The sequence below is a fragment of the Antechinus flavipes genome, chromosome 2 (genome assembly GCF_016432865.1).
Source record: "Antechinus flavipes isolate AdamAnt ecotype Samford, QLD, Australia chromosome 2, AdamAnt_v2, whole genome shotgun sequence".
Taxonomy (NCBI): Eukaryota; Metazoa; Chordata; class Mammalia; order Dasyuromorphia; family Dasyuridae; genus Antechinus; species Antechinus flavipes.
The window spans coordinates 320,838,541-320,849,810 of NC_067399.1; the positions used below are offsets into that span (position 1 = coordinate 320,838,541).

Genomic DNA, 11,270 nt, shown 5'->3' on the forward strand with positions numbered 1-11,270 from the left:
AAGAATACTGCCATTACTTAAAGGAGGGAAAGGGACCTGGAGCCCCACATGTGCAAAAAACGTTTGTAGTAGCAAGAAACTGGAAACTGAATGGATGCTCATCAGTTGGAGAATGGCTGTGAATAAGTTGTGGTATATGGATGTTATGGAATATTATTATTCTATAAGAAACAATCAGCAGGATGATTTTAGAAAGGCCTGGAGAGACTTAACTGATGCTAAGTGAAATGAGTAGAGCCAGGAGATCATTGTACCCGACATCAGTAAGATTATGTGATGTTCAATTCTGATGGACATGGCATTTCTCAACAATGAGACGATGCAGACCAGTTCTGATGATCTTGTGATGAAGAGAGCCATATACACCCAGAGAGAAAACTGGGAACTGAGTATGAATCACAACATAGCATCTTCACTCTTTTTGTTGTTTGCTTGAATTTTATTTTCTTTTTCCTTTTTTTTCCTTTTTTGATTTGATTTTTCCTATGCAGCAGGATAATTGTATAAATATGTATGCATATGTTGGATTTATTATATGCATATTGGATTTAACATATATTTTTTTACCATGTTTAACATATATTGGATATAGAGGAGAAGGTGGGAAGAAGGGGGGGGAAATTGGAACATAAGGTTTTGCAAGGGTTAATGTTGAAAAATTATCCTTGTATATTTTGAAAATTAAAAAGCTTTAATAATAATAATAATAATAAGCCATTCCCCAGTTGCAAGTTGGTCTATGGATGTGAACAGGCTATTTTCAAATGAAATGGAAATTATAATGAATCATGTGGGAAAAAATGCTCCAATTCACTAATAAGGAAAATACTTTAAAAAAGTTTTTTTTAAAGATTCACTTCACACCTCATGTCCATCAGATTTGCCTAAGATGACAAAAGAAGTAAATAGCAATTTTGAAATGATGGTGTCAGGATGGATACTTAGTGTGAACTGGTACAACCATTCTGGAAAACTATTTGGAGTTACATATTTCAGTATAGGTGTAACTGTCTTTGGATCCAATGATACTATTAGATTCTTTTTTTTTTTTTTTTTTTTTTTTAGCTTTGAGAAGCTTACATTTTATTGGAGGAAACAACATATATGCATGTGTATTTTCTTAATTTTTTTATTTAATATTTTTATTTTTGCTCAGTTACATATAAAACAATTTTTAATATCTGTTAACTTTGAATTCAATATCTTTCCCTTCTTTTCCTTCCTTCCCCCCACATTGAGAAAGCACATGTGAAGTTTTGCAAAATATTTCCATAAAAATAGTGATATTAGAATCTACTTTTACGGAGATCAGGAATAGAAATCTATGTACAAAAATAGTTATAGCAGCATTTTTTTGTTGTGGCAAAAAATTGGAAATGAAATAGGTGATGATTATTTGGGGAATGACTGAACAGTTTGTGTTACATAAATGTAGTGGAATTTTATCATGCCTAAAAAAAATGACCTTTGTTATGAATCCAGAGAAATACAAAAAGACTTATATGGATTTATGCAAAGTATAGTGAACAGAATCAGAATATTTTAATAGATGATTACAATAATGTAAGGGGAAATAAACTCTGAGAAACATCAGAATTTTGAGTAAAATATCTACTGAAATCATGACTTCAAAAGACTGATAGTGCATCTATTGGTACTGAGGAGAAGAATTAAGGTACAGAACCAGATAGGTGTTCTCAGTAATGGCCAATGCTGTGATCTCTTTTGCTTAACTGTGTGTGTGTGTGTGTGTGTGTGTGAGAATGTTTTGCTTTTTTCATTTATATCATTATCAACCAACCAATATTGGAAGACAAAAAGAAATTGTGAGAATAAATATAAGTGAAGTGGAAACAATTGACACTTTTTGCAGTTAATTATTAGTATTTGTAAATTTAGAGAGATTCAGTGAAAAAAGTTTAATTGAAACAATAACTTAAATAAATGTAGCAGGATATAAAATAACCTTTTCTCTTTCCTTCTTCCTTCTCCCTTGGCCATATTAATTAGTCTTTTTGTTTGTTCCCAGTGAAACTCAGTAGAAAGAGATTGAAAAAATAGATTCCTTTCAAAATAATATTAGAACATATGATATATCTGCATCTACAAGACATAGATAGAAATTATATGAATACAATTACAAAACTATTTGACTGTGGTTAAAAAATAAAGAAATTGATTACTGAAACAAGTTAGATACACAGGTCCCAGAATTAATTCTCATAGCATGGTGTCCAGTGAGCACAAGGACTCTTAAACTCCTGGGGAAAGACTCAATATTGGACAGAATCTTCTGAGAAAATTAGAAAGTAGTCTGGAGAGGAAAGATTTGACAAAGAAGAGTGATATAAAGCAACACAGCCGATAAAATAAACACTTTTGATTACATAAAATTGAAAGTTTTTTGTGTTAACAACATTACTCTGGTTAAAAGGAAAATAGCTAGCTAGGGGAAAATTTTAGAGGGAAAGTACATACACATACATATATATGTGTAATTTTTTTTTTTGGAAGAAAATACTATATATTCTGGCAATGTGCAAGTCATACACATTTCGGTATTGAAGGGTAATAAAAAATAATAGGGCAAATAAGCATCCAGTTGCATAAAAGTCTTTCTTCTCCAGATGCTTTGGATTTGACTTTCAATTTTCAATGTAGCATTAAGGGAGCCAACAGGTTATATAATTTAAATAGACCCAATAGCTGTGATTTTAGTGTCACAAGCTGCAGAAATGAAAGTGTTTCTAATCACTTCTGTGAAGTGTATGTAGCTTACATTTTGAAAGACCACATAAGACCCTATCCCTTCCCACTTTTTTCTCTTGACAGTGTCTGAATCATAAGTTGCAGAAGACTCAGCCACTGGCTGTGAATACTAGGCAACATCTGTTTCAATAAAATGGTCTGCTATCACTTTTCTACAACAGAACCCATTTTCAGTTTTTTCATATCTTTGGGAAGAACTGCAGTCATATTTTTACAGATTTTTAAAAGCCTATCTTTTTTTTGTGGAGCCAGCTTAAATTTTTTATGGGAAATCTTTAAACACAACACACATGGGTATTGTTAATTTGTGCTTTTCTAAGTCAGTGTTCTATGGCAACAATCCATTTATATTTTGGTTTGATACCAGTGCTTTAGGTTTTGGTTGAACAAGATGACTTGTCTTGTTGGATTTGACCTTTAAGGATCTTTTTTTTTTTTTTTTAGCCTATTTTTGTAGAAATCTTTTATTTTAATTTTTGGTGATTCAATTGGGGTTAAGTGACTTGCCCAAGGCCACACAACTAGTAGGTGTTAAATGTTTGAGGTTCCCCTAACCTCAGGACTGGTGCACCAGCTAGTTTTGTCCCCTAGATAAAGGTATAGAAATAAATTAAAGTTATCATTACAAAGCATTTTGCAAAGCACTTTATATACAGTAGAGCATTCAATTCTTATATAACATCATAGAAAAATAAGGGAGGTGATGTTTGAAGGATGGGAGGTGACATGAGAAAGATTTTTGATAGAAATCTGATATTCAAGTTGCCTAGGGAATTGATCCAAAAATGTACAAGATAAATGAAGGAATAGTTCTCAAAAGAAGAAATGCACATTATCAATAGCTATTTAAAAATGTTTTGATGAGAGATGGAAATTTAAAGAAACTTGATGTTTTGCCTGATATTCATCAGATTGTCAAAGACATCAAAAAAGGAAAGTGATGATTGTAGAAGACAAGGAACAGGTACACTAATGCATTGTTGATTAAAGCTGTGAATAGCTCTGATCATTCTCTGGAAAGTTAATGTGTAACAATATCCAAAAAGTCATCAAACTATGCATACTTTTTGATCCCATTACAATGTCACAACTATTGTTGGCATATACTTTTTACCTATATACCTTTATATCTGAGGTTTTTTAAAAAGAGGAGTCATACAAAATAGTAAAGGACTATAGCAATCTAGTGTTCCACAAACCCAAAGTCCCCAGCTTTTGGCATAACAATTCACTATTTGACAAAAACTGCTGGGAAAATTGGAAATTAGTGTAGCAGAAACTATGCATTGACCCACACTTAACACCATATACCAAGATAAAGTTGAAATGGGTTCGTGATCTAGACAGTGATAATATCTGCAAATATCTAGACAGCTGATAATATCAGCAAATTAGAAGAACAAAGGATAGTTTACCTCTCAGATTTATGGAGGAGAAAGGAATTTGTGACCAAAGAAAAACTAGAGGTCATTATTGATTACAAAATAGATAATTTTGATTATATTAAGTTTTTGTACAAAGAAAACTAATGCAGACAAGATTAGAAAGGAAGCAATAAACTGGGAAAAATTTTTTGACATTCAAGGGTTCTAATAAAGTTCTCATTTCTAAAATACATAGAGAATTGACTCAAATTTATAAGAATTCAAGCCATTCTCCAATTGATAAATGATCAAAGGATAGACAATTTTCAGATGAAGAAATTGAAACCATTTCTAATCATATAAAAAAGTGTTCTAAATCACTGTTGATCAGAGAAATGCAAATTGAGAGAACTCTGATATACCACTACACACCTTTCAGATTGGCTAAGATGACAGGAAAAGATAATGATGAATGTTGAGCTGGGATGTGGGAAAGCTGAGATAATTATAATAGGAAGAACAGACATAGTGATACCCTTTTGAACTGAGATCAGACATTATAGAAAGTACTTTGGAACTGTACTCCCTTCACAAATTGTTAAATTGTGCATAACTTTTAACCCCAAGATAATGGTTAATTACTGTCATATCCCAATGAGATTTTTTTTTTTTTAAGAGAGATAAGGCTGATGTGTTCAAAGATACATCTAATGCATTTTTTAAAAGCTAAGAACTCAGCAACCATCAATTAGAGGATGGCTAAACAGATGATGGCATATAAATGTAATGTATGAAAAGAAAGAAAAAAGTATTAATGAAACATTTAAAAAATACACAGAAGAGAATAAAAGGAAGTTTGGGGGGGGACACAATTATGTGCAAAGCAGTATTGGAATTGCCATGTTAAACTTAATATATATATTACAAATCCCCCTCCCGCAACCAAGTTATATATGAGATCCATATCATCTTGCCAGCAACCTCTTACTCTGTTTTTTCTTTGTATAAAGAAATGTTCACATTTTGATATTTTTCAGTTGCCTATACCAAAATTTAAAAGTTTTAGAAATAAATGTTCATGATGTGGTAGGTATGAATGACCCTTGAGAGCCTTCTTGTTTCTCTGTCCTTAAAGTTTTCTTTTGAATTCACAACATTAGAAGAAAACCTTTCTATTTATAAGGAAAGAATGAAATAGTTGAGAAACAAAAATTAAACCTAAACTTCTTTACCCATAGGAATATGATAGGTTGTCACAACACTAAAATCTTAACTCTTTGGTTCTTCTACAAGGTGTTTCTTAAACTGAACCTTTATGTCTTAAGAGCTAATTGTTGCATCATATGTAGCATCACAATTCAAAGGATTTCTTTATTCTCTTTGAACACCTTTGCTTTTTGAATTGATAATTATACTTTGATCTCATTTCTAGAAACATTCTGCTTTTTGTTTCAGATTAGGCTCCTCTAAGGGCTGGATATTTTTCCTAGGGGCTCTTAACATCACCAAAACCTAAGATTGATTGTGATCTCTTCTTTAAGCCAATCATCATCATAGGATATAGATTATATTCCCCAAAATGAATATCTTTGATTAAGTCATTTAAATTTTTTCCATCCATAAAATGGGGATAATATTATCTACAATGCCCACATGCTAGATTTGTTATGAGGATCAAATGAGATACTTTTTGGGTATTATTATCAGCTGCAATTATTGTTTTAAGGTTCAAATTTTTTTACAAGGATGAAACTGTTTTCCTATTGTGCTTATGTGCTTTCATAATTGTAGTTTCTTCAGTAAAATGTTTCTAAAGTATATTTTAATCCTTGTTTTACTTTAAATATAATAACCAATATTTATATAGTGCTTGTATCTTTGCAAAGTGCTTTACATTGGGTGGTATTCTATTGATCCTGATCTCCTAGGTTGATGATATGTCTAATAAATTCAATGGATTTGACATTTGTATAGGAGTGTGGTGGTTTTGGGGCTATAAATCTTTCCAAAAAGTTTTGTGTTCATTAGAATGTAAATTCCTTTTGCATAGAGACTATTACATTCTTTATATTTGCATCCCAGAATTTAAGCAGATAGTAGTGTTAGATAATAAAATGTTTGCTGATTGATTTGTGAAGTTTAATTAATGACAAATATTCAGCTTATCAGAAGTATTAACTCCTTTCATTTGGAGGCATTTTTTCATTCTTTCATTTGTTTGTTTCAGACAGATGGATTTTTGAAAGATAACAACAATGCTGCCCAACGCCTGTTAGATGGGATGAACTTCATGGCACAGTCAGTGTCTGAGCTGAGCCTTGGGCCCACAAAGGCAGTGACATCTTGGCTGACCGACCAGATTGCCCCTGCCTATTGGAGACCCAACTCCCAAATCCTGGTATTGTAGTGTCATCTGCACAGTCCCATCAATCATGTCATTTTATGTGCATTAAACTTTATATCATTTACCTGCTGTTTATTGGGAGGAGCCAAGGAGATTTGTTTTTCCCTGTCAAAATCTATAGCTTGGAGAGAAGTACAGCAGTGTGAACTAATCTACCAGGTTTTCTTTTCCTATTTTAATTTGGCGATTACAAGTCATGTCTCCTCGCTGATTTTTGTTTCTCTGCTTAGAAGTGAGCTAATTAATCGTGGTCAAAGGCACTAATTAATTTTGGTAAAAGGCACTAGAATCTCTAGGTTCAAGTAGTTAGTTTAACTCTGTGGTATCTTAGTCTCCAAGAAATCTTTTTGGAAAATTGTCCCAATTTTGATTAAAAAAAAAAAAAAACACTTATATTATTGCTTTGGATGCATTACTACTCCATTCTCTCTTGGGAATAGTGTAGTTGTGCCAGGTGGGGTGAATGCCTGAGGGTATCTACTTTTGAGAAGGAGATTCCCAGTTAATATTCATAGTTAAGTCAACCCCAGCATGGCTCCATGACATTTATTCCATGTGTCATGCCCCTTTTACCTGAACTGGTACAAATGATCTGCTTCTTTTTTGTTTCTGGGTTGTTAGAATTGCAACAAGTGTGCAACATCGTTTAAAGATAATGACACCAAGCATCACTGCAGGGCCTGTGGGGAGGGCTTCTGTGACAGCTGTTCATCCAAGACACGGCCAGTACCTGAGCGGGGCTGGGGACCTGCACCAGTTCGAGTGTGTGACACCTGCTTTGATGCAAGAAACGTCCATTTAGGTAATGTGGGACAGTGGGCCCACAAGAACATAGTGGGAGGACCTTCTTCCTTTGGGCATTCCAGATTAGATATCTCCACACTGGTATACTCCCAGACTAAACCACTTTTTTCAGGGTGATTCATGTCTCTGGTTTTGGCATTTCCTCTTCTCTGTGTTTATAGTACTATGAGTATCTTAGTCCTGGAAAGGCAGTATTATTTGTGGGAGAGAATCTAAAGCAAAAACATTTCTCTTTCATTTTGAAGATAGATTAATACATATTATAAGGGTGTGGGATAACAAAACAGGACAGGTTTTACCCAATCTTTTATCCTCAGCTGATGGTATGCTCTAAACCTTATAGAATTGAATAGTAGTGTGCTGGGAGAAGAATCTAGAAGTTTTTTTTTTCTTTCATATTTCATGCTTTCACAAAGAAACTGGTTATCTTCTATTGGAGATGAATGAGTATTTATCATTAGGCTTGTCCTTTAATAAGAACTATTTTTTTGTACAGATGTCCCGGAGGCACAGGTGGATGAAGAAGGTGGGACACTGATTGCCAGGAAGGTGGGCGAAGCAGTGCAGAATACCCTGGGAGCAGTAGTAACAGCCATCGACATACCACTAGGTGGGCATGGACAATTATTTACTCCCAGCATGGCGTATTCCTAGCAAATTATCCATTCTCTTAATCTTCTTTTTAAATTCATTTTTATTTTTTCATTTCTCCCCTTCTACTTTCCCCTCCTTAACCCATATAATCAGACTAAATTTCTGTATTAGCTTTGCCCTTTACCCTCTTCAGAAAAAACCTAAGGAGAAAGTATACTTCACTTTATACTCTTTATCAGCTCCTTAACAGGAAGTAATTAGTATATCCAACTTCTTTTCAAAAGCATAGATAATTATTAATTAAAGACTACCATGCTAACCTTCATTTGGATGACAAATTGGTTAATACCTGTCTCTCAGGGACTTCTCTTTAAGTTTATTAGTGGTCTTGAGTTTAGTGGTTTCATGGTATCTCTGGGAAGCATATAATCACATCAACAAAAGCTGCAAATCCGGACCATCATTTTTTGCTGAAAAGCTGGATTTTTGGAATTGAAGTGTGTGTGCTCTATAATAGAGTTCAGATATGATAAACTAATAATGGAGACTAGAGAATTGGAATTGTAAGAAACTTGATTTTTTTTTTTTTTCAGTCATCACTGTGTTTGAGTCAGGGTAGACTATTCTTGATTTTAACTAATGAGCTTGGAAACCTTTTTCAAGAGTTTATGATTTATTGGTCAGAGAGATAGTATTTACCTTTATCTGGGGCAATTAGATGGCACCTGGACAGAGTGCTGGACCTTAAGTCAGAAAGACTCATCTTCCTAAGTTCGAATTTGACTTCAGATATTCATTAACTTTGTAATCTGGGCAGCCCACTTCTCCCTATTTGCCTGTTTCCTCATCTGTAAAATGAGCTGGAGAAGCAAATGCCAAGAAAACCCCAAATGGGATCGGGAAGAGTCAGACATGACTGAAAAAACTCAGAGGTAAAATGAAAATATTTTTGAACCCTCTTATTTTTTCCTGATAAGTACACCATGGATCACTTGGTTTATGATGTTAGATGTTATGATGTTAGGGGACGTGCTTATGCCAGGTACCTTGTGTGAAGGTACCATAGCCTGGGTGCTGACTTGAGTCTTGTTCTATGCTGATTCTAACCATAATTCTTTCTCTTTTGTAGGTCTTGTGAAAGATGCTGCCAGACCAGCCTATTGGGTGCCTGACCATGAGATCCTGCACTGCCACAATTGTCGAAAGGAATTCAGCATAAAACTTTCCAAACATCACTGCCGGGCCTGTGGCCAAGGCTTCTGCGATGAGTGTTCCCATGACCGCCGAGCCGTCCCCTCTCGAGGCTGGGACCACCCAGTCCGAGTCTGCTTTAACTGCAATAAAAAGCCTGGTGATCTTTAACGCCAGCTCCCTCTCCAGGTCCTTCACAATTCCTTAGGTTCTCAGGGTTAGAAACAAATCTTTTTGGGGGTCTTCCCCTCCTTGACCTGGTAGCCTATTGTAGTGTGTGCCCTCTTTCCTAGATATTCTTGGGGCTCTACCACCTCCATCTGGGAGGCTAAGTGTCAAGCTGGGGGTGAATACATCAGATCAGGGCTGAAGGCCTAAATCCCTCGGGGTGGGGGGACTGGGCAGCTCATTTTAAAGGTGAGTGAACCAGAATCCGTTGCATTTTATTCCAGTTTAAAAATAAAATATAAATACATATATCTATAATTATAAATAAATATATATATAAATACAAAGATATTGAGTGCTAAGGATGCAGTTGGCTACTGAATCCTTAACACAAGTTACCGGCGCAGGGAAAAATGGTAGCAAGAATTCTTCCCTGCGAGGCTGGGCTAGGTCCAAAGCCATTGCATTGCTTGTTAGCCTTTTGCTTGTTCTCTTAAAGCATTTAAAAGCCTTTCTTTCCTTCCTATCTCATCTTCCTCACTTAAAGGTTAGACTCCTCCAGCTGCTATGGAGACTAAGGCTTTATGGTATAATAATGCTTTGGACAGCAGTATGGGGATTTCTATCCTTTGGTGTTCAGGAGGACTTAAATTAATTTCCCTGGCTAAGCCTGTTTCAGTCAGGAACCACCTACCTTCAAGTGCAGGTCACTAGAATCAATGGTGGGTGAGGGCTGTGGTTTTGGAATTAGGTTTCAACCTCCAGGAAAGTCAGGGTGTGGGTATCAGGCCACCTCCTGTATTTGAGAGCACAGGAAGAAGATACGTTCTCCTCTGCTCCTTTTTAAAAAAGGTATCTTTACTTATTGTTGGGGTTTTTGTCTAGGCTTTTCTAAGATGCAGGGGACCCTTCTCCAAAATTTAGCCCCTGAGTATCTTCCCTCGCCTACCTACTTCTCCTTAAAGCCTGTGACTTACTTCCAAGTGTTGCCCTAGGATTTTAATGCTTGTTTTAAAGTGTCTTATTCTTGTTCCCAAAACATGAGCCCTCTAATTATTAGAGGGATAACCATGAGTAATCTTCCAGGGACAAAGAGCACAAATTGGACTGTTAAAAGTTTTATTAAAACATATATATATCTATATCTGTGTGTATACATATTCATATATATATATACACACATACATGCATACATGTATATATGTTACAACAGAGCACATAAGAAAACAAAATTCCATCATCTCTTCAGTCCTTGCAAGAGAAATCAAATGGACTTCTATTTATCAAGGTACTAGACTTCCATCCCTAACCATGAGGTGACTGGAAAGAGACTGTTTGTGCTAAAATAATCTTCCGTGGTGGATTTTATCTTCTATGGCCAAAAACTCATTAAAAAGCAACAAAATTCTGGACTGAACTAAATGGAAAGTTTGCCCCTTAATAATGGAGAGAGAGAAAGAGAATGAGAGGAGAGACAGAGAGTGTGTGTGTGTGTGTGTGTGTGTGTGTGTTGTGTGTGTGTTGTGTGTCTTTTGGAGGGGGCATCCTATTTGAGAGACAGTTCATGATCATGGGTAGCCAGAATTGGGTCCCACTCAGAGACCTGTTCCCTTACTGTCTTATAGCACAGTGGCTGACGCCCTCCTTCTAGAACTGTATATTATTAAATTAACTGTTATAAAGGAATATTCCTTCTGAAATGTGAGCTGTCCTTTTTTTTCTTCTCTAATCCCTCATAAAGAATAATTAACACACACTTCTGCATCCTAGTTGTTGGGGAAACAGTTACTGGCAGTATCAAAAATAAAAAAAAAGATAGGAACCTCATTTCTGTGAGAATGTCAGTTTGGGTAAATTTACTTTCTCTTTTCTAATCCTTTCAAATTTTCTTATTTTTCGGCAGGTTAGATGTATTATCTACCATGAATGGATGGTGAGGCATTTACTTTTAAAAGATAAAGTGTGAAGGGTAGCTT

The 11,270-nt window shown here is 35.2% G+C and overlaps 1 protein-coding gene across 5 annotated transcripts in view; it reads left to right on the forward strand.

Moving 5' to 3' along the window:
* ZFYVE1 (zinc finger FYVE-type containing 1) overlaps positions 1-10,748 on the forward strand; it is a 64,910-nt gene extending 54,162 nt beyond the window's left edge. For all 5 annotated transcript variants that reach the window (XM_051977659.1, XM_051977658.1, XM_051977662.1 and 2 more), the window contains 4 exons: positions 6,361-6,531; positions 7,159-7,339; positions 7,838-7,951; positions 9,065-10,748. In XM_051977659.1, coding sequence (XP_051833619.1) covers positions 6,361-6,531; positions 7,159-7,339; positions 7,838-7,951; positions 9,065-9,297 — 699 coding nt within the window. In that variant the 3' untranslated portion in view covers positions 9,298-10,748. The remainder of the gene's footprint in view (positions 1-6,360; positions 6,532-7,158; positions 7,340-7,837; positions 7,952-9,064) is intronic.
* The last annotated feature ends 522 nt before the right edge of the window (positions 10,749-11,270 follow it).